The following is a 25671-nucleotide window of genomic DNA, read 5'->3' as shown; positions in this document are numbered from 1 at the left end:
CTGGCACTTTCCCAATAATTTCACAAGTTTCTCTCTACAGTCCTGAGGACTAGAAATGGGATTCTCAGGATGCTAACAAGATTTTCAAAGGTACGTCATTAGAACTGGGCATAGTAATACTACTTCTTGCTTATATAGCACTGTAAAAGTGTTCTTCCAAGCTGCCCCACAACTTAGTATGAAAACAATGCTAGGTAGCTCATTATCTTGATAAGGAAGAATGCAGCTAAGGATGACTTGCCTTACTTTAGGTCACCTAGAGTGCTTCTAGGCAACACCAACAATAAAAGTTTGATACTTTTATTATTTTCCTATAATTGTGCCTTACAGTTCCCAGATGAAGGACACAGTGGTTGTTTTCTCTACTCCTACCTCTACCAGCAGGCAACCCTGCTTCATCCTGCCCCTTCTCCCCAATAAAAGCATATGGGATACAAAATAGGGTGGTGAATTTGTGATAACTGCTTGTTACCCTCTCTGGGCTCAGCAGCCCTTATCCTTTCCTAGTGCTCACCGTGTGGTGGCACTGATGGGATTCACTCTGTAGCAAGTTGAGCCTGCCTTAAAAAGCAGTACAGTATGTGTACTGCCAAAGAAACTCTCGGTTCACAGATGTGAAAGGTTGGACAAATAGATCAGACCTAACTCAAATAATAATTTTAAAACCTTCTGGTACCAAGTTTACACAGAAACCCCTTCTATCCCACATGCACAGAAAATTTCCATTGCAGAGAACTGTGAGCACTGCGCATGTATTTTCCTATCTAGGTTCTTGCATACTGTATTTCAGTCCTGGCTGGCAGCATGTTCTAACATGGTATGGTGTGACTCTATTTTTATGCACACAATTTCCTACACAGAAACAATAAGTGTATCAGCTAATTATCAATGGGCTTGTAATTCTTACACTTAAAAACATTTCCATGTGGGAATTAACACATTTCATAGACAATGTCAATTGCTCACATATAAATTTGGGATTCACTTTGGTTTCCAGAGTTTGTGTGTCTGATCAGCACCAGCATACACTCAAGAGTACTCTGTTCTGTAGGGGGTGTCTTTTTTAATGTTTGCTACTAGATTTGCCATTTTGTCTGTATGAATGTTCCAAGTATTTGGACATTAACAGGGAATTCTGTGGAATTTACTCCCAGATAAATATTTTGACTGGGTAGTAGAATTTTGCCTCGAGTACACATACATGTTAAATGCACATACATAAACACTAAGCTATTAAGTAGCCACATCCTGCCCTTTCAAATGCTGCAGGCAGCTGATGAGATTTCAGTCTGAACTTTGTATATTTTGCTAGTAGCCAAAAGCAAAACAAACACGCAAAACCCAGACACGTTCTCTTTGCTTGCAAATCAATGCTGGGCAGGCTGTGACAGAGTAAATAGCAATCTATCAGAGCACCGCTCGTGAAAAACACCTGGCCAAACGCAAAACAGAGCGACTGGAAAGGGACTCGGGCACCGGTTCTTGGGGTGCCGATAGGGATCTTACAAGCGCACAAGAGCGTCCCCATTTCCACCCGTGGGGAGCTGGAGGAGGGCGCCCCTCGAGTCTCGCGTTGATCCTTTTCTTTTCTTTTCCTTAGACGGAAACTCTTTTCCCGGAGGAATTTCGTAGCGTGTGAAGCTGCCCTGGATGCGTGAGGAGGAGGAGCAACCACAACCCCGGCAAGGCGGGAGGGGTGGACTTGGGTGCCGTCGGCGTCAATGAATGAAGGCGAGAGCGTCTCCGCAAGGCGGGATGAGGCGCCCCTAGTGTTTCCTCAGCGCTGCAAGCGGCCGGCTCCGGCTGCTCCGTCCCCTCCGCAATCCGAGCCGCGTCCCCTCCTCTTCTCCGGCCTGTGACCGAGCCGGGCCCAGCTCAGAGAGGAGGAGGAGAAAAACAGGGAGTAGGAGGAGGAGCAGCCGCCGCCGCCGGATGCGGCGAGGAAACAGCTCCGGCTCCCCTACGCAGCGCTGCCGGCCACTCACCTGAGCGCGCCGCGGCGGGAGGAGGAGGAGGAGCCGGCCAGGCTGCTGCCGCTGCCGCCGCGGTAATCCCGGCCCAGGGGGCGGCGGCGGGCGACCCAGAAGCCATGGCAAGGGCTCCGGGAGCCTAGAGGCGGGCCGCCTCAACCTCGCTCCGAGGAGCCGCGCCGCAGAGGCCTGCGAGTCCAGGGCGGGCGGCGGCGGCGGCGGGCTCGGCCATTCCCAGCTTGGCCCGGGCCGGCTCTGCAGCAGCGCCTCTCCCGCGCAAGATGTCCACCCGCACGCCGCTGCCCACCGTCAACGAGCGGGACACCGAGAACGTGAGTGCCGCCGCCGCCAGTGCCTTGAGAGCCCTTCCACTCTGCCAGCCGGCGCGGGGCTCGCTCAGGCCGGAGTCGCCCTTCTTGGCCTCGGCCGGGCGGGTTTTTTTTGGGGGGGGGGTTGAGAGGGAGAGCAGGAGGGGGCTTGGCGGCCACGGCTTCCCCGCCTCGCGTGGGTGAGGGACCACCCTGAGCTCTCCTTTTCCTTCCCCGCATTCCTGGGGGCACTTTCGGAACCAGGCAGGGGCTGGGGGCAGCCCCTTTCCTCTCGCCTCCCTTGCCCAGCCAGGCCTCCGCCGGGTGGCCCCTTGCGCGCCTTTGCCTGCACTGCAGCCACGCCTCAGTGGGATGCGCTCTCCTCCCCATGCCACACCCGGGGGCTGCTTTCTCCTTCTCCTTCTCCTGCTTTTCCCTTCCTTCCTTTTTATGCAAGGCACCCCCATGCCAGCCCAGGCAAAGTGTCTTCTTTGCATGTCTAGTTTGCAGCCAGCCTGTCTCTCTTTTCCACACAGAGCTCTATCTGTGCTTTCAGGTAAACTTTCCACATGGCTTCCCTCTCCATAGGGCGGCATCCCCTCCCTGACTATACTCTCTTCTTCTTCCTGCCCTGCCTATTGCCAGGCTTGCATCCTTCCCTGGGCCCGGCCGGTGACCTCCAAAAGCCAGGCTGCTCTGTCAATCCATCACTCGGGGCAAGCGCAGGATCTGCCTTCACTTCCGCCTGCCCCTCGCCCCTGCTGGTGATGTCTGTGCACGAAAGCTTCTTCTGAACTTTGCTCCTTTTGTTCTTGGGGAAAGCTCTGGTCTTTCTCCCTTAGATCCTTCTTTTTTATTTTATTTTTGGTGGTGTTGTCCTAGTGGACTTTCCTCCCGGTGGGGTGACTGAGGCTTAAGACAGCAGCCAGAGAAATTATAAAGCAGGGTGATTCTCTTCCAAGGGAAGGTTGTTATAGGAACAGTACAGAACAGGAAAATGAGAACGGAAAGCTTTGTAATGACCAGGGTTCAGTGCATGCAAGTGCCTTCAATTGCTCTCTATTTTGTAAATACAAGCATAACCCAGGATGAAAGATGTTGGGGCTTTGGGGTAGCGAAAACATGTCTGGAATGCCTATTTCACATGGTTAGTAGCAAAGGGAGACAGAAGGTTTAGACTCTGTAAAATCTGGCTTTATGTCTGCACGTGCTATTTCTGGTAGGCATGATTAATGGGAAGTGAACTGTGTGTGGGAGGGAAAAGACATATTTGTAGTGAAGTAATCTAACGGCCTGAATTGAAGCAGACTTTACTATGTTAATGCGAAATGGGATACAGCGTGAACAGGCCCATTGACTTCGCTGGCGCTGTTGACAATGTTCACTTTTCTAAGCAAGCAGTGTTTATCCTTTCCTGGGGACACCGTGTCAGTGTCCTAGGCACTATTCACATACTCTGGTTTGGAGAGTTGGATTTAAGGTGAAAGAGTGTGACAACGTGAGGAAGGAGACAAAAGGCAGATTATGAAAATCGTGGCTTCTGTGGGTTGTGACATTTCAGAGTTCCATGGTGCTATAATAAGAAATGCTGTCCAAAGAAACTGCATTGAAACATATTATAAATCTGATTATCGTATCAATTCATGCCGTTTTTAAATGTAAGCTAAAAAGTGTACATTTTAGTATAGTGTAAATACATCACACACCTCCAATAATTCTCTCCCTATTAAGTTCTTATAGAAGAGATGTTTGAAAGATTTTTATAGGATACAGAGCTAACAATATGTCTTTATTTCTCCCTTGTAATTAGTGTGGGAAAGTTATTGGTGCAGGAGAGACATTCACCCCAGTAAAATGTGACCTTAAATGGGCTTTTTGAAATATCTTCTTTAATGGCGCCAGAATGTTTAGCAATGCTATCAATTTGTTTGAAGAGTGTTAAGAGGCTCTCTAATTAATGATCTTTTTATCGCTTCTTTTTAAAAAAATCTTTGCCTAACACTCCCATGAAGTGAAACTTTATTGGAATGTATAATGTGTAGGATTATTTTTAGGGAAAAGTTCATTGGGAAGATATCCCCCCCCCAATCTTTTAAAATTCTTTTCTAAACTCTGCAATGATCCATTGGGATTTAGGCCTTGGATGAATTTTTAAGGGAGTAAAAATGTGCTGTAGTTGCCAAGTTGCAACCAGGAAATATTGTCCTCCCTCCCATTATGCCTTTTGGAACAAACGGGTCTGAAATTGCCCTACAGCAGGCGGATCTGTTAAGGAAACAGGCATAATCACTTGGTTGTGACTTGACAGTCCTTGGGTGAGTTGAATTTGTTTTGCTTTATTATTTTGCTACTCAGGCTATTCATTTTTGCAGTAGATAGATATGCAGGCATAGAGTCACTCAATTTATGTAATTCCCTTATCACATTGGGTATAGAGCAGATTATAGGTCTATAGTGAGAAAGAGTGTGATTGTCTTACCCACTGCGCCCACCTTTTCTTATATTCACAGAGTGAGTCAGCAGGTGGTAGAATTACTGAATAGGCCAAGCAGTTGTTCCTAAAGTACATTTTCTCTTCATTTTTACTTCTTGTCTCTTTCAACTTGGCATTCTTTTTGAGTATTACTTTTCGTTTGTGCTAGATCTTTTTGCTGATGGGTTTTGGGATATATAAGAGCAAACCAAACTGTGTGCTGGAAGAGAATATTTCCATATGCCTGTACTCGCTGCAGTTTCTTCTGCAAGGAAGAATGAAGGACCATTGTTTCTCTAGCCACAATGCTCTTAAATGCAATCCCTTCCAGAGGTAAAAATCTCTGTAAGTTCTAAAGAGGTGCTGTTTGTATTTAGGCTGAACATAATATTTTGGATTTTCAATCAAGCCTGTAATTGGAATAGGTTTTTTGCTCTGACACAGCATGTTTTGACATAATGTACTTGAGAAATTGAATTTTATTGCTTCAAAGTTTGAGCTGATAGTTTACATGCATAACAGTACTTTACAGTAACATCAGGTTTTGTTTGTTTGTTTTGGTAAAGCAAATCAAAGCACAGAGATGTTTAGGCTTGTTCAAGTGAGCTTTCTTTGGACTCCTATAGCCAATTTAAAATGGGTTTCTTGAGTAGTTATACTTAACTGCATTATGGTAACTTGTAGGAACTATAAATAAAGAACCAGGCCTTGTGGAGAGGATATTGAAAAGAGGCAGAAAGTAGTTGGTATCCTAGGTTGCCTTAGGGAAAGAATATTGGGGAAGCAAAATAGTATTTGAGGATCACAAATAAGGATATGATTTGGGAAAAGTTCTTACAACATATATGTGCCAGCAGTACCAGAAGTAACAATTTGTAGGCATTGAAGTAGTATTTGATTAGTGACCTAAAGCTAAGGTCTGGCTTTTGTGCCAAATGAATGTTCTACAGCTGTTATTATAAAACTACTTCCACAGACCGGGCCTTCTCTTAAGCTACTGGAGCTATGTGGCAGGAAATCACATTGGATGAACTATTAATGTGTTTCTTGCAGCAGTGCTGCCTACCTCCAGGTAAAGCAATAGCGGTATAGGGAACAATCACTTTGCAATCCATCTCATGTAATTTCCTGTATACAGACATGACTGGAGCAGTACAGATGGAGCCACAGGGAAGCATCTGCCTCACTGTTTTGGTAATGTTAGAATGAGCCCTAGCAGATACACTTCTGGATTTTTTTGAAATAAGTTTTTTCCAGGCTTCAGAGCAACCAAGACATTGACAGATAGATGTATGGACACCCTTATGGGCAAAGGTTGGCATTCTGATACGTTATAGAACAGACAGTGGCATTTGATGGTGAATATCTTCTCTAGTGATGTTTGCAATCTTGATTTAATTGATTCTTCTTCTTCTCTAATTAACTCAGGATAACTGTGCTAGTTTACCCAACTGTCGCTCCATGATAACCAAAGTGGCAAGTACTGGCAAGGCAAAGTTGTTGAAGATGTTTAATGAAATGGAGATTGTTGTAGGATTTGGGCAAGGAATAATAACCACTAGAAATAGTGGCTATTTACCCCAGTGATAAAATAATTAACTTTGTCAGATGACATGGTTGGGGCTAAACAGGTTTGAATGTGTTCTGGGTTCTCTCATTGGAGATACAGGTATGATGGGGGATAAGCACTGAGATGCGTCATGCATGAGACGCACACAGAGAAAGGCAACTTCAGAAAGGGCCAGAGGAAGGCAGTGGCACAATTCCTGGTCACATTGCACTGAGTTTGTGTCGCAGTGGAATGAACCACTGAAGTGTTTTAAGTGGGATAGCTCAGTCAGTAGAGCATGAGACTTACTCTTAGGGTCATGGCTTTGATCCCCATGTTGGGCAAAAAGATTCCTACATTGCAGGGGGTTGGACTAGATGACCCTTGTGGTCCCTCCCAACTTTGTGATTCTCCAGAGTGCTACATTAGGGCAGTGGAATCACTATACAAAAGGAGTTGCTTTGCCCCAGCTGGTGCAGAAAGGAGTTTGTTCCAAGACAGCTGTAAAGATCAGAAATGTCATAAACAATGGGCAGGGAAGTATTAAAACAGAAGTGGGCCCTTTTTTTTTCCTTTCAAACCTGTTATACACAGTTTTATGCCAAATTTTCTGAATTTCTTCAAAATGTGGAATAGAAAATTATTCCTCTAGAAACTCCTTCGTCATATTTTGTTAAATTGTTGCATGGCCAGGAGACTGTACATGTAATTTATATATAGCATGTAAATTTTGATTTAAAGTCTTACTGTAAGCAAGGTTAACTGTCAGGGACTAGTAGAGCTCTGAAGAGTGTGGGGCAGAGGCAGAGGACCAGGGGAGTGACTCAGGAGAGGGGACCAGCGATTTATGGGGTTTGACGCTGCCTGCAAGGCAGGAGCCAGAGCAGGGGGAGAAGGAAGAGTCAGAGTAGTCCAAGACAGAGGAAGGCACACAGGATATGGTAGAAGAAGAAAAAGAGGCTGCTCAGATGACAGATAGGTCTCCTAAAACCCCTCTGCCTTCTAAAACCAAGAGGAGCTTGAAGCAGGAAGAACAGCTACAACTTCTGTGCAGGGGAAGTCTCAGATTGTTGGTGTGCAACACATCAGAAGGTGTATAACCAGGCCAGGCAGAGGGGGCCTCGCTTTTGCTGCGGGGGAAAATCGCCTAGTGGCTAGAGCAGGCATAGGCAAATTTGGCCCTCCGGATGTTTTGGGACTACAACTCCCATCATCCCTAGCTAACAAGACCAGTGGTCAGGGATGATGGGAGCTGTAGTCCCAAAACATCTGGCGGACTGAGTTTGCCTATGCCTAGGCTAGAGGCATGTGTGTGCACCTGGAGCATTCCAGGAGTTGCTGTAAGTGCTTTTTTTGTAAATAAAGACTTGACAATCAGACACATGCTTTTCTTAGCTGGGGTGGGCCAGGACATTGACATATTGCTACTTAATGAAACAGCATCTTAAGCCTTTGGATCTTCAATTTAACTTTAAGTTGTTTGTCTCTATACTAGGATATTATTTCATGGTAGCTTTAAAAAAACTCATATTTTTTCTGCTATAGACATGATGTACGTGGGAACAGTTTAGACTGGCTAACAAATCTGTGTGTTTCAAGAATGACATCATATAAGACAGTTGGTAAAGGAGTTAGCTGTCAAAACAGGTAGGGATAGTTCCTTTTTTGAGGAAAGGACAAATGTTTAATACAGTAATGGGTCTGGTTAAAATGTAGAATAAAAGTTGGATGGCTATATTTATAAAGTTAATATCTAGCTTTGCTCCTGTGTAAGAAAGAATGGATCAGATATGAAGAGAGGAGTTGTGGGAGACAATTCTTGCTAAATATTTTCTTTCGCTGCCTTGAGGAACATATGGCCTAGTTTTTAAGCATTCCAGGTTCAAAGTAGAATTGCTGTTTGCCAATAGATATAGAGTGGCTTGGTAATGAGAGATAGCATGTTTTTTTCCTGGATATCCAAATGAATTGATCCAGACTAAATTGCTCTGAAACAAGTGCTAGATGGCTTGGGGCCAGGAATCCTTCTCTTTTCTGCAGTGAATAACTTGTTTTTACACAATAAAATACTTGTGATAAAAGCTCACCTGAATAAAGCTTATGATTGTTGGGAAACCTCATCTGGTAAGATTTTTTGAGTTTGAGTGAAGACTAAGAGTAATCTCATATAATTTCTGTGCTACCTTTTATTCCTCATTTAATTCAGGGAACTTCAGATTTGAAGAAATATCTGACAGTAAGTTCAGTTGTGTGAGGCAATCTACACAACTGGACATCTGTGTTGGGTATTGAGGTCACTTTGTGATGGATACAACATTTGGTGTTGGCATCTGTCTGTCTCTGGAGACAATAGATGAGTATGCCTTTGTAGGTGAAGTCAAACCGTTGGAAGGTTACAACCTGTTGTGGCTGTAGAGACCACAGAGATGCATGTTTATTTGCAGCTGGGGCAGATGCACCATGGCATTTCTTCTCTCTGTGCTCCTCCCAGCAGTCATTCCTCCTCTGGCCACTGCTATGGATGCATGACCTGACTGGCTGTCTCCAGGCACCACAGTTGTCTTCAAGAGATTCCCACATGGCGGGGTTGGCATTGCCAGCCTTCATGTCACAATTGCAAGTATCTTTGTAACACAAAGAGTTGGTCTGCCAGCGGGCTTAGTTCCTGAAGCCAGCTCCCTGTAAAGCACATCCTTGGGGATCCTGCCAGCTTTCATTCTGTGGCCATGACCAAGCCAGCATAGATGTCACTGAGACAGGAGTGCAGACATGCTGAGAATGTGGGCTTGGGAGAGCACACCTTTGTTTGAGACTCTGTCCTGCCTTGTGATGCCCAAAATCTTCCTGAGGCAGCACATGTGGAAGGCATTGAGGTATCGCTTCTGGCGGTTGTAAGTTGCCCACAGATAGTGTACTCAGCATACAAGCCTGGTAGACCTTCTTCTTGGTACTAGATGTTAGCATCACATTCTCCCATACCCTTTTGGAGCAACATTGAGAAATACATATATAGTTTGTTGCAGATGAGATGGGTGGGGGGCAGGTTTCATTCTATTCATTTGAAGACTGAACTTTAACCGTAGAGTTGTAGCCCATTCTCACACATATTTTGTGTGACTACATTGGATCCTTTGAATGTGAAAAAGTTCACTTGAGAATGGGAGATACTGTGGCATTTTTGTTAACACTTCTACAGTGATGGATGGCTTCGGGATATGTTAAGTTAAAAATATTAGTGTGTAATGATGTTTCTCATTTTTATTTGAACTCATTTCTCCCCTCATGAGATTAGCTGCTATTTTGCTGGAAATAAATTAAAATGCTTTAAAATGCAATAAACATACCTTCTGGAAGTAAGCATTCCTTCTTTAATTTGTCTTCTGACATAACTGAGGTTTGGGAAGGTATATGCTAATCCTGTATTTATCCGACAAATTACATATAATTTAAACTGCTAATGGTTTCAGCTCTCTACTCACTTGAGTGTGCCATTTATCTAAACATATAAGCATTTCGTTATCTGAGTGATGCTGAATTAGGCTGTCAAGGCATACTGAACACTGATTTCCTCAAAGGCATATGGAAGAGTTTCTATGTTGCGGAAAATATTTGTCATAAAAAATCATGCTGGCCTTTAAAAATAGCTTTCATGGTGGCTTACAAAATTTTAGAAAGAAACAAAATACAAGAAACGGGAAGGAAGACCATCATAAAACAAAATATAAAATCTTAGGAGGATAAAAAGGTCTTTGCCTGGCAATGGGTAGATAGTATCATGGGTGCCAGGCAAGCTTCTAGTTCCAAAAATCCATCCCAAATTGCCACATGCCTCAGCTCAGATAGCAGCATACCCAGAGGACAACTTTGGCAGCTGGTCTCAGTAAATGAGCAGGTAAAGGTAGTGATAGGCATTCCTTTGATTCCAGGTTGTGGCAGAAATGGCCCTAAGTGCTCAAGGTGGAAGAGAAGAAGAATGGAACTGCCTGCTCAAGATACATGCTTGTGTAAAGTCAATATTTTCTGTGGCTCATGGAAAGGAAGGGACCAGGAGAAATAGTGCTGTTGGTTCTTTGCCTAAAACTCATACCTCCCTCTTGCCTGTGGCCTTGCAGAGGGTTTTGTTTAAATCAATTAATACAGAATCTAGTAGTCCAGTCAGAGCCTATAATTGCTGGCCTTCTCCCCTTGATTTTTGTGCACTTCCAGTTTCCTCATCTGTGTTGCACTGACATAACTCTTCTCTGTTGTGCTGTGTTTCTGGGCATCCAGCCTCTACTCTATATTCAGTGGTGAAGTTTCTGTGAACTGTGTGGATCCCCATATTGTATGCTATACGGGTCCTACAAATGTATTCATATTTCTCTTTTTGTTTTTATAAAACTTTGGTGGGTGGGGAGTTCAAATTCTGAAAAGCTTTAAATAAGAGCTCAGAATAAATAATTCAAATGGAACATTAAATGGAAAATTCATTTCATTTAGTTCAGAATGTGCTTTTTCTTGTTGGACCTTGAATTTCCTTGGTACAACATGAGAGCAACTCTTTATACAGCACACAAAATATACAGATAGACAGCACTTTAATACTTGTCTTATGCTTAGCATAATCGTATTGATTTCCTGATTTCATTCCTTGGGGTATCAATATTGATTATACATTTTGTTAAATAAAATAAACTAGTGTATGCTGTTTGTTTTTATCTGCATCTAAGCAACTTACCTCTCCATCAAGAAGTGATGTATCTTTGTGTCTTAAGAGTTTGAGATGAAATCTTGCTAGATGACTTTTAGCAAGTCTCTATTATCTTTGTATCAGCTTCCTATTTGCAATATGTAGGAATATTATTGCTGGCTTGTCTTACAGAAATATGTTGTAAAGAATGCTCAGTCCTTTGCTACATGCCGTGGGGGTGTATGGGAACTACCAAACAACATTCCTCCTCTCTCATTGTATAGTATGGGGTGTGTTTGTGTTTGTAGAAATGTGATAGTGACATCATGTTAGTGTTTTACAGGTCTGCTTAATTGGTTGCCACTTGTAGGGGCAGGGAAAACATGAATGTGATGTCATCTCACACTTTTTCCATCTGCACATTATGGGGGAGACATGAATACGTTCTCTTTAAGACATTTATGTACAAGCACCAAACCAGGAGATTCCTGAAGTCACCCCTCCCCTCCCAAATCTGCAGTGAAACTGGGTTGTCTCTTGTTATCTTCATGCTTTCTGGTTGGAAGTAGCAGGTAATGGTTGAATCGTGAAGCTGGATTATATCTTTTGTAATTCAACAGATATTACTAGGGTATTTTGAGTATCCTTTTCTCACGTTAAATCTACTTCATTAAGAGGAGATAGAGCCTTCTGAAGTGAGATATTTCTGATAATGAAATGCATAGATTGCTGTAACATGAGTGTGTAGCTGCAGAGCAGCATTATTTTGTCCGTTGGGAGATAAGACTGCTTCCTTCGTATTGCTCTCCTGCAGTGTCTTTTTATTGTTTATATGTAGGAGGGGTGAATGTAATTTCAGAATTTACAATCTTTCCAGGCACAATAACTACCTGAAGGTCATTTTTGATAAGGTTGGAAAATTAAGAAATCATTTTATAAAATTGGCTTTTTTCATGGTTTATGAACAAAGCAGTATTGAAGTGTTGGAAGTGAAACAAAATGGTTTTGCACTGTGCATTAGAATATGTTTGAACGATTGCTAGGTATGAGGCAGGCTATATTGCTATCATCTGCATAGGAAGTTGGTTAGGAATATTGGGATTTAAAAATATGCCTAGAAATATGCTCAGGGAGAGAGTAGGAAATAAATTGCTTTGTTGTGTTAGTTTTGGTACATGATGAGTACACAACCACAACTACTTTGAAGTTGCATACTGATGAATGCTGGAGTTGCAAACAACCTTAACTAAAAGAAAGCTGGGTCTGATTGTTGCTGTACCAGGCTGTCTTCTTATCTGACTTTTTCTGCCTCAAGGATGACTTGCTCTATAAGGCAGAAGGAGCTTGGGAAACTTAGCTTGTGGCCTGAGATGGCAGTGGTCCTTCTCAGTTAACAGCCACCAGAGCACTATGCTGTGTTTCCCAGATATTCAGCGCAGTGGGGAGTTTGGGTTAGCTACTTTCTCCCACTTATTCTCTTGGCATCTGAAGGCAGCCCTGTTTAGGGAAGTTTTATTCTGTTTTAATGTTCTGTTGAAAGCCAAACAGAGTGGCTGGGGAAACCCAGCCAGTGTAGAAATATATTATTATTATTATTATTATTATTATTATTATTATTATTATTATTATTATTATTTTATTGATTGGCTGGGAACCACAGAAGGATGCTCTGTTAACTGGAATTAGTCTGTAAGGCAGGCATTGGTCATACTCGTCTGTGGCTTAGGTCCAAGCTATCTGAAAGACCATATTCCCTCATATAAATCAGCTTCGGTTCTGAGATTCAGGAGAGGCCCTTCTCTCAGTCCTGCCATTCTCACAAACATGCTTTGTAGGGGCACAGGAGAGTTGTATTGGCTGGGCATAATTATATGGAAATCGAATGTGTGAGAATTTTCTGTATGTATCTTCATAAACCTACAATGATAACTATTTCTTTGGAATTTATTTTTTATTATGAAGAAAAGTCTCTCTGTTCCTTTGATGTGTGGTGTAGAGAAGCAGTAGGTGACTGTAAAACAAGTTCACGTTGCTAATGAATCAAATAACTTTCCTCCCTCCTTTCATGTGTTATCGTTCCGCAGCTTCTATAAAACTGTGTTTTGACCCAGATGCTATGATTTATTGAGCTTTCTTTTTCTTAAATTTAACTAGTCCTAGACTGATGTCTCTCTATGAAAGACTGGAAAGAGGAGGTGCACCAGGCTGCAGAGAATTCTGGCTGGAGTATAGGGTTGCTATCCTACCTACAAACTTCCCTTGCTCCTGGATTGCAGCTAAGAATATTTACTACTACACCCATGGCATTGGTGTTGGCTCAAAACTGCTAATAGGAACTGGTCAGCAAAAACCGGGAACACCACATATCAGCCACCCTCAGACATAAAGTTGAAAAAAGTACACGGGGAAGACAAGTAGAGCAAAAGAGTGCTTGCTCTGGCAGCACATGTACTGAAAGTGGAATGATACAGGGATTAGCACATCTTCTGTCGTCCCCTTCTCCTTGTGCCTTCCATCTTTCCCAACATCAGGGTCTTGTCCAGGGAGTCTTCTCTTCTCATGAGGTGGCCAAAGTATTGGAGCCTCAACTTCACGATCTGTCCTTCCAGTGAGCACTCAGGGCTGATTTCCTTAAGAATGGATAGGTTTGATCTTCTTGCAGTCCATGGGACTCTCAAGAGTCTCCTCCAGCACCATAATTCAAAAGCATCAATTCTTCGACAGTCAGCCTTCTTTATGGTCCAGCTCTCACTTCCATACATCACTACTGGGAAAACCAGTTAGCACATTAGCACAATTAGAGCAGCAGAAACTCATCTATGGAGGAGGGAGTCCACATGATGTTGGACTCTTGATTCCCATCAACCCCAGCCAGAACAGCCAATGGTCAGAGATGATGGCAGTTGTAATCCAACAACATCCAGAGGGCAATGCTGATGCAGGAAGCTCATCCACTTAGCACCCAGTTGTGTGGTATCCATTGTCTCTTGGAGGGCTTGCTGGTTGTGGAAGTCAAGAGCCCAGAGGGAAAAGAAAGAAGAAAAGACCTGGAAAAATTGCCTCTTAAAGTCTCCAGAACATGAACACCCTTCTTCTCTTATTATCATCTGAGCTGCCTGCTGTATCCACCACGAGAAATATGTAATAGAAACTAGCACAAAGATCTCTGCAGATTATTTGACTTAACATTTTCGTCCCTCATATGGGCCAGTGCATCAACGATCCCTGGCGTGTATCCCTGCTAGGAACACACCCTTTGAAAATTTATTGATCTAAGAAGATCCTAAGGCAACTGAGCAAGAGATGCCTGCGATGGTGGGAGTGGTAGAGGCCTTTGACAAGCAGCTTCACTTGATTGTTTCATGGGAAGAAGCTTGTGTAATCCAAGTGTGTGGCTGGGTCTTAATTAACAAAGACTGCTGTGTCTCCCCAGGTTTTCAGATGGCAGAGAACAGAAGGACTCCGGCTACTTCCTGGCTGCTTTTTAGCTTCTTGTTTGGACAAGAAGGATGGGTCCTTAGGATGGGTGGTGGATGCACCACCATTTTTTCCCCATTTAGTATCCATCTCATGAAAATGTACCTTTCTGTAGAGGAAGATTATGCACTTTCTACTGATCTAAAGGGGATATGTCAGAGAGATTTTGGATGCAAGCTGATGGTAGGCCAGGCAACCATGAAATCCCAGAACCAGTACTACTATGACAAGTGGGAAGAAAGGCAGGTTCATTTGCCTGTAAAGTTGTGGGGATTTTTGCTTCCTGTGCATCTTTCATTAAAAAAAAGTTCTTAGACCTTATGGCTATGAAGAAGTGTAGCGTGACCCAGGACCACCTACAAGTTTTATACTGTTTTACAACTTAATGTACTGTGTCCATACCTTTTTTAGTTTTGGGAGTTTTATTCCCCGCCCCCCTATTGTATTGGATGTTGTGTTGTAATAGTGTTTGCTTTCTTGGGAGGATAATATCTAGAAAGGCAGCTTATAATGCTTGAAATAAAACAAATGAAAATAAAAACCCCAGAGCTAACAGGCTTTTGCTATTTTGCAGTACGAATCAGTGGTATCCTTGGGATTTGGTGAATCTGAAAAGGTACCCAGCTGACCAAACTAGTCTGTCTATCTTTATAGACTTGCCACACTCCGGTACTATACCAGCTGCACTGGCTCCCGGTGGAGTACAGGATCAGGTTTAAGGTGCTGGTTTTAACCTTTAAAGCCCTATACGGCCTAGGACCCTCGTACCTACGGGACCGCCTCTCCTGGTATGCCCCACAGAGAAACCTACGGTCTGCAAATAATAACATCCTCAAGGTCCCAGGCCTCAGAGAGGTTAGGCTGGCCTCAACTAGAGCCAGGGCCTTCTCGGCTGCGGCTCCAATCTGGTGGAATGCTCTGTCGCAAGAGACTAGGGCCCTGCGGGACCTGACATCTTTCCGCAGGGCCTGCAAGACAGAGTTGTTCCGCCAGGCCTTTGGTCAGGGCGCAGCCTGACTCCCTCCTCAGGCAACCTGCACAGAATTTTGCTTAATTGGTTGCCATCAATTTGATTTTAATTAATTTTTATAATGAAATATTTTTAGATTGTGTGATTATTTTACTGTTTGATTATTTGATTGTTGTTAGCCGCCCTGAGCCCGGCTTCGGCTGGGGAGGGCGGGATATAAATAAAATTTTTTATTATTATTATTATTATTATTATTATTATTATTATTATATTTGACAGATTTTTTAAAAAATATTATTATTATTATTATTATTGTTATTATTATTATTATTATTATTATTATTATTATTATTATTATTATTATTTCTTTCTGGCAGAGTTGTTTGCCTGTATTATCTAACTTATTGGTATCATTTACCAGTTATAATATTGCTGATAACCTATTTCTTGGTTTCCTCTGTATGTCTGTCTGCCAGTGACTAAAAATAGCCCTGGCTCCAATTACTTGTAGACAGTTGTTGAATCTAAGACTTTTTTCTTTTCTTAGGCCGTGTGCCATTAAGTTGTTGTTAATCTTGGGGCCATTTTTAGTTAGATCATAACATGAACCCCATGACTGATATTTTTAAGGTTGTTTCTACAAAATCATTTCTACATATTTTCTACTATATATTTAAAGTTTTGTATTGTATAGATTGCAATTTCTGGTGAATAGATTAATAAGAGCTTAGCTCTAGACTACTGGATACTATTGATGGTATATTAAGAGCAACAGACTCACTAATTAATGCATATGGGCAGTTACCTATGGAGTGAACGTTTTAAAAATCTGTGCTGTACCTAAGAGGTAGAGGAGTTAATGCAAGTGAATGTGTTCTTGATTTGATAGTGAAGGAGCAAAGAGCCAACTTCACTAGTCTACTCTAATTCAACTCTTTACAACTTAATAAGCAAATATTCATCAAAAACTACAGTAGAACCCCTTGCCCTTCAAAATGTATGTTTCTGTTGAATATGTGTTTTCAGAATGGCTTCCCCAAGATGAAATGTTGTTGCTCTGGCTTATTGAGAGCCTGAGACATATTTCAGCTTCTTTTTGGTTTTGGTTTTTCTTGCAAGTTTCCAGTATAATCAGAGTTGGCCTAATAAGTTTTTCTGCCTGGGGTGGGGCAGCAAATGACATTCCTCAACCGATGTCAAGGTACATAGTACCCAAAGTCAAGTTTATTTGGCACCTGAGAGAGAAAACCACACAAGTGCTGTTTCTCCTCTGTGGTAGTAAAATGATCTAATAAATACAATAGCCGGCAATTTTCATGACTCTTCCAGATGGTAGTAGGACTGGCCCTAATTATCATTCACAGGAATGTACCTAACAAAGTACTGTAGACAGCTGTATTTTCTAGACAGAGAACCATGCACAAATATGCCTGTTCTAAAGGCATTGTCATCATGATACTCTGAGTTGTTGCTACAGCAGCAGTTAACTCTGTGATGAAGTACTTGACTGCTAAAATAACTTTCCCCATCTTGTACCTACCTGTGCAGTATTTTGGGTCATTAGTGCTGTGTCAGCAGCAGTCATTTTTACTTATTTATTTCACAATATTTATATACCTCAAAGTGGTTTACAAAAAGAGCAAACAATGAAATGATCAGTAAGATAGATAAGATAATTTATTATGGTCAAAGACCAGCTCTGAAATTATCAGTAAAAAAACCCTTTAAAAATCAGTATTGAAAACATTTTTTTTAAAAAAAATCTATAATCAACAGGAAGCTTAATAGAATAAAACATATGAAAGCTTGGATAGGCTTCCCTAAACATAAACGTTTTTACCAGGCACGAAAGACACTGTGGTCACTGTGGTCGTATGGCACAGATGCTGGTGGAGAAATTTGCATGTTTCATTCAAGGCCTTCTGGGGGGCCATGGAATCCCAAGTACTTACTTTGACACAATCCTACATGTACATAGGATTATAGTAGTGATACAGCTGATCACCATACTTACATTCTTCTACTTTACATACAAAGCCCTAAGTAGCTACAGACCACTTGACAAACTGTGTAAGGCTACAGACCACAGTTACTTGACAAACTGTGTAAGGCCACTATAATCTGCTAATGGAGCCCAAGTCAGTTTTACCATGGTCTGATGGTTATCTCCATGGAGTCAGGCTTTTTCACTGGTGGCACCAGTGTTGTGGAATTCCCTCCTTGCTGAAATACAAGATGCCCCATCAATGTTGGCCTTCTAGTGGCTCCTGAAGACACACTCATTTAGACCAGTGTTTCCCAAACGTTTTTGGGCAACGGCACACCTGTTTACTGAAAAAAAATCTCGCGGCACACCACCATTAAAGCCCCGCCCCGTGACGTCAGCGCGCAGCGTCACGCCGGGAGGGACGCACAAAAGTGAAAGTTTTTCCCCTCCCCCTTGCCGGGGAACCTCCAAGCTTTGGGCAGGCAGGCAGGCAGAGCTGGGAAGGGGGTTTCCAGGGGACACGGCAGCTCCTCGAAAGGCTTCTCTCAGCTGCGCTCAATCCTCCTCGGAGAGGATTTCCCCTCCGGTCCCATGCCTTCGTTTGGGGCATCGCTCCGGCTGCTCCCTCTCCCGCCGCGCAGGAGCGATGCCTCTCTCTGGCTCTCCCTCCGCGCAGGCTGAGGGAGGGAGGGAGGTGCGCGTGTGACCCATCTCTGCTGGGAGACCAAACCCAGCGAGGCAGAGTCGCACGGAGGCGCCCAGGCAGCGCTGCCGGCTGCGAGGAGGAGCGCCAGGCAGCAGCAGGAGGCGCGGCCTCTCCTCACCGCCGCCGCCGCCCCGCCTCTCGCCGCCCGACTCGCCCGCCTCCCTCCAGGCATCTCGCGGCACACCAGCCGATGTCTCACGGCACACTCGTGTGCCGTGGAACACCGGTTGGGAAACACTGATTTAGACAAGCATTCCCCCCAACCGCACTTTGGGTTTTATTTTGTAAACTTTGGTCAATTCAGTTGTTTGGTTAATTCAGTGGAATTGACTGAAAACAAAACTGAAAACAAATAAGCGTCTGATTTCCTTAATAAATATCTTATTACAGAAGCGAATAGTTTTACCTTCCCCTGTAACTTGTGGCGGACTATCTTGCTTGATATAGCCATTTGGAAATAGTTACTCATACAAGCACCTTTCTGTACTGCACCTATTTTTTTGTGGTTTTGTGATACATTATAGCCTGGATTGAATAGGCTGGCCTCTCGTGGGGTGGTTGATTGCACGGTACTTGCAAACAGAGGGTTGGGGTAAATATTGGTCCTTTCCACTATTATGCCAAATCTGTATTATAGAATCAATTATGTTTTATACTGACAGTGTTAAGTTATACTAGCAGCTATTTTCACATTTGTTTGGGAGAAGGATACTCTGTCCTACTGGTAAGAAATATCCCCCACTGTTTCTAATTAAGTGAAATGTAAGCTATGGATCTTTCAGGATAGGATTTCTATGATCAAATGTGAAGACTGCCTATTTAGTACTAGCATTTTCTTGATCATGCCTAATTGTTTTTAGTGTAGTCATTGTTTACTTACCGGTACATACCACATTTCCCCCGATTTGTGCTCAAAAGTGATTTACAAAAAAAAAGAGCTAACAATAATACAGTATCCATAATACATAATTAAAATTATAATATCACTACAACACTAAAAGTTTAAAAATTAACAATTTGTTTAAAATATATCAAATAAAATTAAGTATGCCCAAAGCTTACAAAAAGGCTAGTTTATACAAATACTCCTAGAACTAATTGCAGTAAGTTGTAACTAGTAATCCCCCCTCCCTTTTGCATCTATACTGAAAAGGCACTTTCACAGTTCTTCTGTCAGCAGCTTCCTTATGAAGACTCCTGGAGCAGGAGGAAGCAACTATCCTCTGATGGCAAACATAATCACCCTCTCCCTGCTGCATGAAGTACATATTTATACATTGATATGGGATGAATTGCCATCCTCTCCTTTGTCTAGGAGAGAGAATTAACAACGGGTTTTGTTTTTAAGAGTGAATTGCGCCATTAACTTTATGACATTCAAGTCTCCTGTTCCTTTTTAGAAAGATTTATGCTTATCAGGTAAGCTTGAGTTGTCATATTTTTTCCTTGTGCCATTGTTTTGAATTGAAATTCTACCCTTCAGGTTGAATAGATTCTTTGTTTTATGGTGCATAAAATTATAGGAAGGATCAGTAAATAACTAGATCCCTGCTCTTAGGCTGACCACCTGCAGTTGTAGGTCTAACACAGGCCTTTCCTTGTGGCAGCCTGTCACTTTAAGATCACCCAGTCTCTATCTAGACCTCCATCATCTGCAAGTGGACAAGTCATGACTCCCTTCAGCCTCTGTTTAATACACAAACTGCAGAATGCAGAATGGGTTAAGTTGTGACAGAGAGATGACAAATCCACATAGCCCATCTTCCACTTTCCAGAAGGTGTCAAGCCCAGTCCCTAACTTGCCTTGTGAGTGGCTAACTAAGTACTACTCATAAATCGAGGCCCACATGGGTCAATGGTTGAAAACTGACTGTTGCCTGTTATTCAGTTTCCCTCTTCTTCCAGCTGACTGTTGATGTTTATCCACTACACATGAGATGACTCAAAGCCTGTTTGTAAGAAGCTGCTATGAGATAGACTTGAACTAAACCCTTTACTTTCTTGAACACTTTACCGAAACACATTCTGCCTCTTCCATTTGTCCACTTGCTTTTTATTCTCAATAAACTTCATAAAACTGGCTGTTTTGGACTTGTTTGCATTTCTGCTGGACTGAAAGATATTTTCCCTTTACAGTAGTACCTCTAGTTGTGGACTTAATCCATTTTGGGTTGCCGTTTGCACCCCGAAAAGTCCGCAACTAGAGCGCCTCTTCTGCTCATGTGTGCGGCTCAATCAAGTGCTTCTGCGCATGCATAAAGCGTGCAGATCGCTTATGCGCATGCATGAGCGGCGAACCCGGAAGAAAACACTTCTGGGTTTGCCACGTTCGTAAGTTGGAAGTCCGTAACAAGAGCGGAACGCAACATGAGGTATGACTGTACATGCCTAGACCATTTAGTCCATTCTACCTGCAGTATGGGACACTGGTGGCACTGTGGGTTAAACCACAGAGCCTAGGACTTGCCGATCAGAAGGTTGGCGGTTCGAATCCCCACAACGGGGTGAGCTCCCGTTGCTTGGTCCCTGCTCCTGCCAACCTAGCAGTTCAAAAGCACGTCAAAGTGCAAGTAGATAAATAGGTACCGCTCTGGCGTGAAGGTAAAAGGTGTTTCTGTGCGCTGCTCTGGTTCGCCAGAAGCGGCTTAGTCATGCTGGCCACATGACCCGGAAGCTGTACACCGGCTCCCTCGGCCAATAAAGCGAGATGACTGCCGCAACCCCAGAGTCGGTCACGACTGGACCTAATGGTCAGGGGTCCCTTTACCTTTACCTACTTGCAGTATAGGTGGGGTTTGATGGAGAAAAGCAAGCTATTTTTGGTTACTGTGAAGTCCAAATAAGCTTGAATGCTCCCTCTGCTAATCCTCATAAGTGTTTGCCTTGTACCTGCTGGTCTCACTTCCATTTGGAGTAGAGGGAATATGGTGGTAGTCTGTCTGAGGTTCCCTTGCATGGTTGAACAAAGTAAAAGGTCCCCCTTCCATTACAGTAGGTAGTGTAATTTCAGCTGCTTTTTTATCTTTTCATTGTGATGAACAAGTACAGTGGTACCCCGCAAGACGAATGCCTCGCAAGACGGAAAACCCGCAAGACGAAAGGGTTTTCTGTTTTGGAGGCGCTTCGCAAGACGAATTTCCCTATGGGCTTGCTTCGCAAGACGAATTTCCCTATGGGCTTGCTTCGCAAGACGAAAGCCCATAGGGAAATCTCCGGGGACCTGTTTTAAATTGCTGGCAGTCGGGAGCAAAGACTTTCGCCCACAGCCGGCCTTCAGAAGAGGTCCTGGACCTCTTCTGAAGGCCGGCGGGGGGCAAAAGTCTTTGCTCCCCACCCGCCTGCTTTCCCGGGACAGCAGAGACTTCTCCACTGCCCCGGGCGATCTTAAAATGCTGGCGGGCGTTCGCTGCCGACCCCCAGCATTTTAAAATCTCCCCGGGACAGCAGAGAAGTCTCTGCTGTTCCGGGCGATCTTAAAATGCTGGGGGTCGGCAGCGAACGCTTCGCTCCCGACCCCCAGCATTTTAAAATCTTTGGGCGAGTGTCTGCAAGCCTCGCGCGCCCGGCAGGAGGTCCCGCCGGATGCGCAAGGCTTGGGGCGGCAGCCTGTCACCCGAAGCACGGGGAGCCCTTCGGAGAGCTCCCCTTGCTTTGGGCGAGTGTCTGCAAGCCTCGCGCGCCCGGCAGGAGGTCCCGCCGGGTGCGCGAGGCTTGGGGCGGCAGCCTGTCACCCGAAGCAAGGGGAGCCCTTCAGAGAGCTCCCCTTGCTTTGGGCGAGTGTCTGCAAGCCTTGCGCGCCCGGCAGGAAGTCCTGCCGGGTGCGCGAGGCTTGGGGCGGCAGCTTGTCGCCCGAAGCACGGGGAGCCCTTCGGAGAGCTCCCCTTGCTTTGGGCGAGAAGTCTCTGCTGCCCCGGGCGATCTTAAAATGCTGGGGGTCGGGAGCGAAGCGTTCGCTTCCGACCCCCAGCATTTTAAAATCTCCCCCTGTCCCGGTGAGATTTTAAAATGCTGGGGGTCGGGAGCGAAGCGCTGCCGACCCCCAGCATTTTAAAATCTCCCCCTGTCCTGGTGAGATTTTAAAATGCTGGGGGTCGGGAGCGAAGCGTTCGCTGCTGACCCCCAGCATTTCAAAATCTCCCCCTGTCCCGGTGAGGGTCGCAGGGGGCTGCTTTAGCCCCGCGCGCGCTCTCCCAGCTGGAGAGGTGACGCGCGCCTATGGAGGCTCCTGCCATAGGCGCGCGTCACCTCTCCAGCCGGGGGAGGGTCGCAGGGGGCTGCTTTAGCCCCGCGCGCGCTCTCCCAGCTGGAGAGGTGACGCGCGCCTATGGAGGCTCCTGCCATAGGCGCGCGTCACCTCTCCAGCCAGGGGAGGGTCGCAGGGGGCTGCTTTAGCCCCCTGCGCGCTCTCCCAGCTGGAGAGGTGACCCGCGCCTATGGAGGCTCCTGCCATAGGCGCGCGTCACCTCTCCAGCCGGGAGAGGGTCGCAGGGGGCTGCTTTAGCCCCGCGCGCGCTCTCCCAGCTGGAGAGGTGACCCGCACCTATGGAGGCTCCTGCCATAGGCGCGCGTCACCTCTCCAGCCGGGAGAGGGTCGCCGGGGGCTGCTTTAGCCCCCCGCGCGCTCTCCCAGCTGGAGAGGTGACGCGCGCCTATGGAGGCTCCTGCCATAGGCGCGCGTCACCTCTCCAGCCGGGGGAGGGTCGCAGGGGGCTGCTTTAGCCCTGCGCGCGCTCTCCCAGCTGGAGAGGTGACGCGCGCATATGGAGGCTCCTGCCATAGGCGCGCGTCACCTCTCCAGCCGGGGGAGGGTCGCAGGGGGCTGCTTTAGCTCCCCGCGCGCTCTCCCAACTGGAGAGGTGACCCGCGCCTATGGAGGCTCCTGCCATAGGCGCGCGTCACCTCTCCAGCCGGGGGAGGGTCGCAGGGGGCTGCTTTAGCCCCGCGCGCGCTCTCTCAGCTGGAGAGGTGACGCGCGCCTATGGAGGCTCCTGCCATAGGCGCACGTCACCTCTCCAGCCGGGAGAGGGTCGCAGGGGGCTGCTTCTCTGCTGTCCCGGGGAGATTTTAAAATGCTGGGGGTCAGCAGCTCCCGACCCCCAGCATTTTAAAATCTCCCCGGGACAGCAGAGACTTCGCTCCCGCCCGCCAGCATTTTAAAATCGCCCCGGGACAGCAGGGGCTTTTAAAATGCTGGTGGTCGGCAGCAAAGCCCTCCTGTCCCCGGAGCTTGCGGGGCGGGAGGTGGGAAGAAGGGCTTTTCTTCCCACCCCAGCCTTCAGAACAGCCTTCTGAAGGCTGGGGGTGGGAAGAAAAGCCCTTGTTCCCCCCCCCAGCCTTCAGAAGAGGTCGGGGGACAGACTGCCCCCGACCTGGTCTGAAGGCGGTTTCCCTAGGAACGCATTAATTGATTTTCAATGCATTCCTATGGGAAACCGTGCATCGCAAGACGAAAAACTCGCAAGAAGAAAAAACTTGCGGAACGAATTAATTTCGTCTTGCGAGGCACCACTGTATACATGGTCTGTTTTGACTTGCATCTTAGAAAAACGTTATATGGAAGCAACAGGTTGTGCAAGTTGCACTCTTGATATTTGTTTACAAGAACAGAAATCTGCTATATTGTGTCAAAACTGAAGTGCATCAGATTAAAACCGGGGTCAAAGTTAGGATGTGAACTCAAATGCAAGATTTTAGTATATTGATAAAAAATCTTAATTGTGCATCAAGGTTATCTTGTCATAGCACCTGTTCAAACACACATGTGCTTTTCTGGTTTCTCCTATTTTAATTGCATCATAAAACATGCAACATGATCCACATAAAGCTAAAATGTTCTGAAGTAGTTGCAGTTATTGTAGAAGTGTTCATCAATTATTTAAGTCCATTAAAATCCGGAAGAAGATATTGTCCTGTATTCTGATGGGAAAGCCTATTGTATATGTTTCTATATAGTAATCGTCAGGCTGGTCCATTGTATCATTTTCCAATGGCTTGTGGGAGAGGACAATGGGATGAGGGCATCACAGTCTGATTCATTGGGTTGCAGGTGCACAAGTTCCCTCTTCTTCCCTGGTTTTGTGTTATGAGATAGGGTTCCAAGGACTAGTTAACTTTCCATGCTATCAGCAGAATCATATGAAAGAATCATGACAATTGCATTCCAAGTTTCTTTCCTTCCTCCAAAGTAGAGGACCGAAAGTGACAAGACAGCAGTATTCATGGCTGCTGTTGCTGCTGAGTATGAAAGAGCCAGAAGTTGCACGCCAGGCAGGGCAGAGCCACTATGCCAGCTTTCCTGATGGTGCATCAATGTTGATTACTAGGAGGGAGGGGTAAGGAGGCTGACAGTAAGCTAGCAAAGCAGCTTTGCCCTACTCAGCAAGGTGTTTCCGTCACCAGTATGTTCATGGTACCAGGAGAAGTGAGCGAGTCACTGTGGTGTGGGATCTCCAATACCCAAGCGAACATGCTTCAATGAGATGACTGCTTGTGAAAAACTGTATTGGCATCATGGTTACTTCTACATGCGATTATTTCCTTCAAATATAGCTGAGCAGAGTGGGAGCAGCTGTAAAACAGCAGTTGACATAAAACTGCTGGTAACCTACGGGTCAGGCCTGGGTTGAGTGCTGGTGGCATGTTTCCAGTTCAGTCGGCTTCATCCCTCTCTGTGCAAGGGAAGCCAATTCAACCAGAGCCTAATGAGTATCCTGACAATTGTCTAGGACCATCTACTTATGCCACTGTGCTGTAAACAATGCCTTGATTCTGTATTACATTGAGTCAGCAAATCCTCCAGAGTTTTGGAATCCTGCTGGCTTTGGTTCTATCAGGGTCTGTGCAGGAGCTAGCCAGCTGGGTCTACCATATACAACAATAATATAATTAGATCATTAGCTTTTTACAACAGTGGTGTTTATGTAACAACCTACATTTAATTGCATTTTTCCAGGTTCGTACAGAGCATTAAAGGCCAAACATGTCCTGCTGGTATATATATATTGGTCCTCACATTAGGTGACAATTCCTCAGTTGTCATAGTTGTTTGTAACAACCTTAATTTGGTCACTTGTTCCTAGGCTAGAGCAATTTTTGTAATATATATTTCTTGCCTGCCCTCCATCACATTATAAAACAAATAAGAGTCACAACCATACATATATCCAGTTCCAAAGCAGAATTTAGTAGCTAAGATGATTGGGCTCCTGGAATTTTTCCAATCCTTAGAATTGATGTGCTAACAAATTTCATTAAAAATGTATATATAATCTTATCTGGTTATTAAAAACCAGTGTGGTAGTAGTTTCAAATGTTTAGCTTTGGTGGGGAAGGTGCTATTGTGTGGGGGTGAGCACCATCTTTGGCAAGTTCAGTACAGTAATAGTAACTTTTGCCATTTTTAGAGACATATGCAGCATGCTTTGAATGCAGTGCCATTGTGGCACTAGAAAATACCTGCAGGAGGTGATTAGAGGCCACATGAGAGAACATTCAAGTGGTATAATTCCTGTACTAAGTTGGGGGAATCTCATGTAAATGGTTTTTCTCCCTCTGCGTGCAGT

General features: G+C 44.9%; 1 protein-coding gene across 5 annotated transcripts in view; it reads left to right on the top strand.

The window, feature by feature from the left end:
• Positions 1-1645: 1645 nt before the first annotated feature.
• MARK1 (microtubule affinity regulating kinase 1) overlaps positions 1646-25671 on the top strand; it is a 77786-nt gene continuing 53760 nt past the window's right edge. The window contains exon 1 of one of the 5 annotated variants that reach the window (XR_014005782.1): positions 1646-2302. Coding sequence is in view for 4 of the 5 variants with exons in the window: in XM_081185989.1 (XP_081042115.1) it covers positions 2252-2302 (51 nt within the window). In the remaining variant the exon portion in view is untranslated. The remainder of the gene's footprint in view (positions 2303-25671) is intronic. The other 4 variants (XM_081185989.1, XM_081185987.1, XM_081185991.1 and 1 more) reach the window with 4 other exon arrangements.

This window comes from Podarcis bocagei (assembly GCF_964188305.1).
Source record: "Podarcis bocagei genome assembly, chromosome: 3".
NCBI lineage: Eukaryota > Metazoa > Chordata > Lepidosauria > Squamata > Lacertidae > Podarcis > Podarcis bocagei.
Note: the sequence above shows the minus strand (reverse complement) of the source record. Positions and strands in the feature narration are given on the sequence as shown.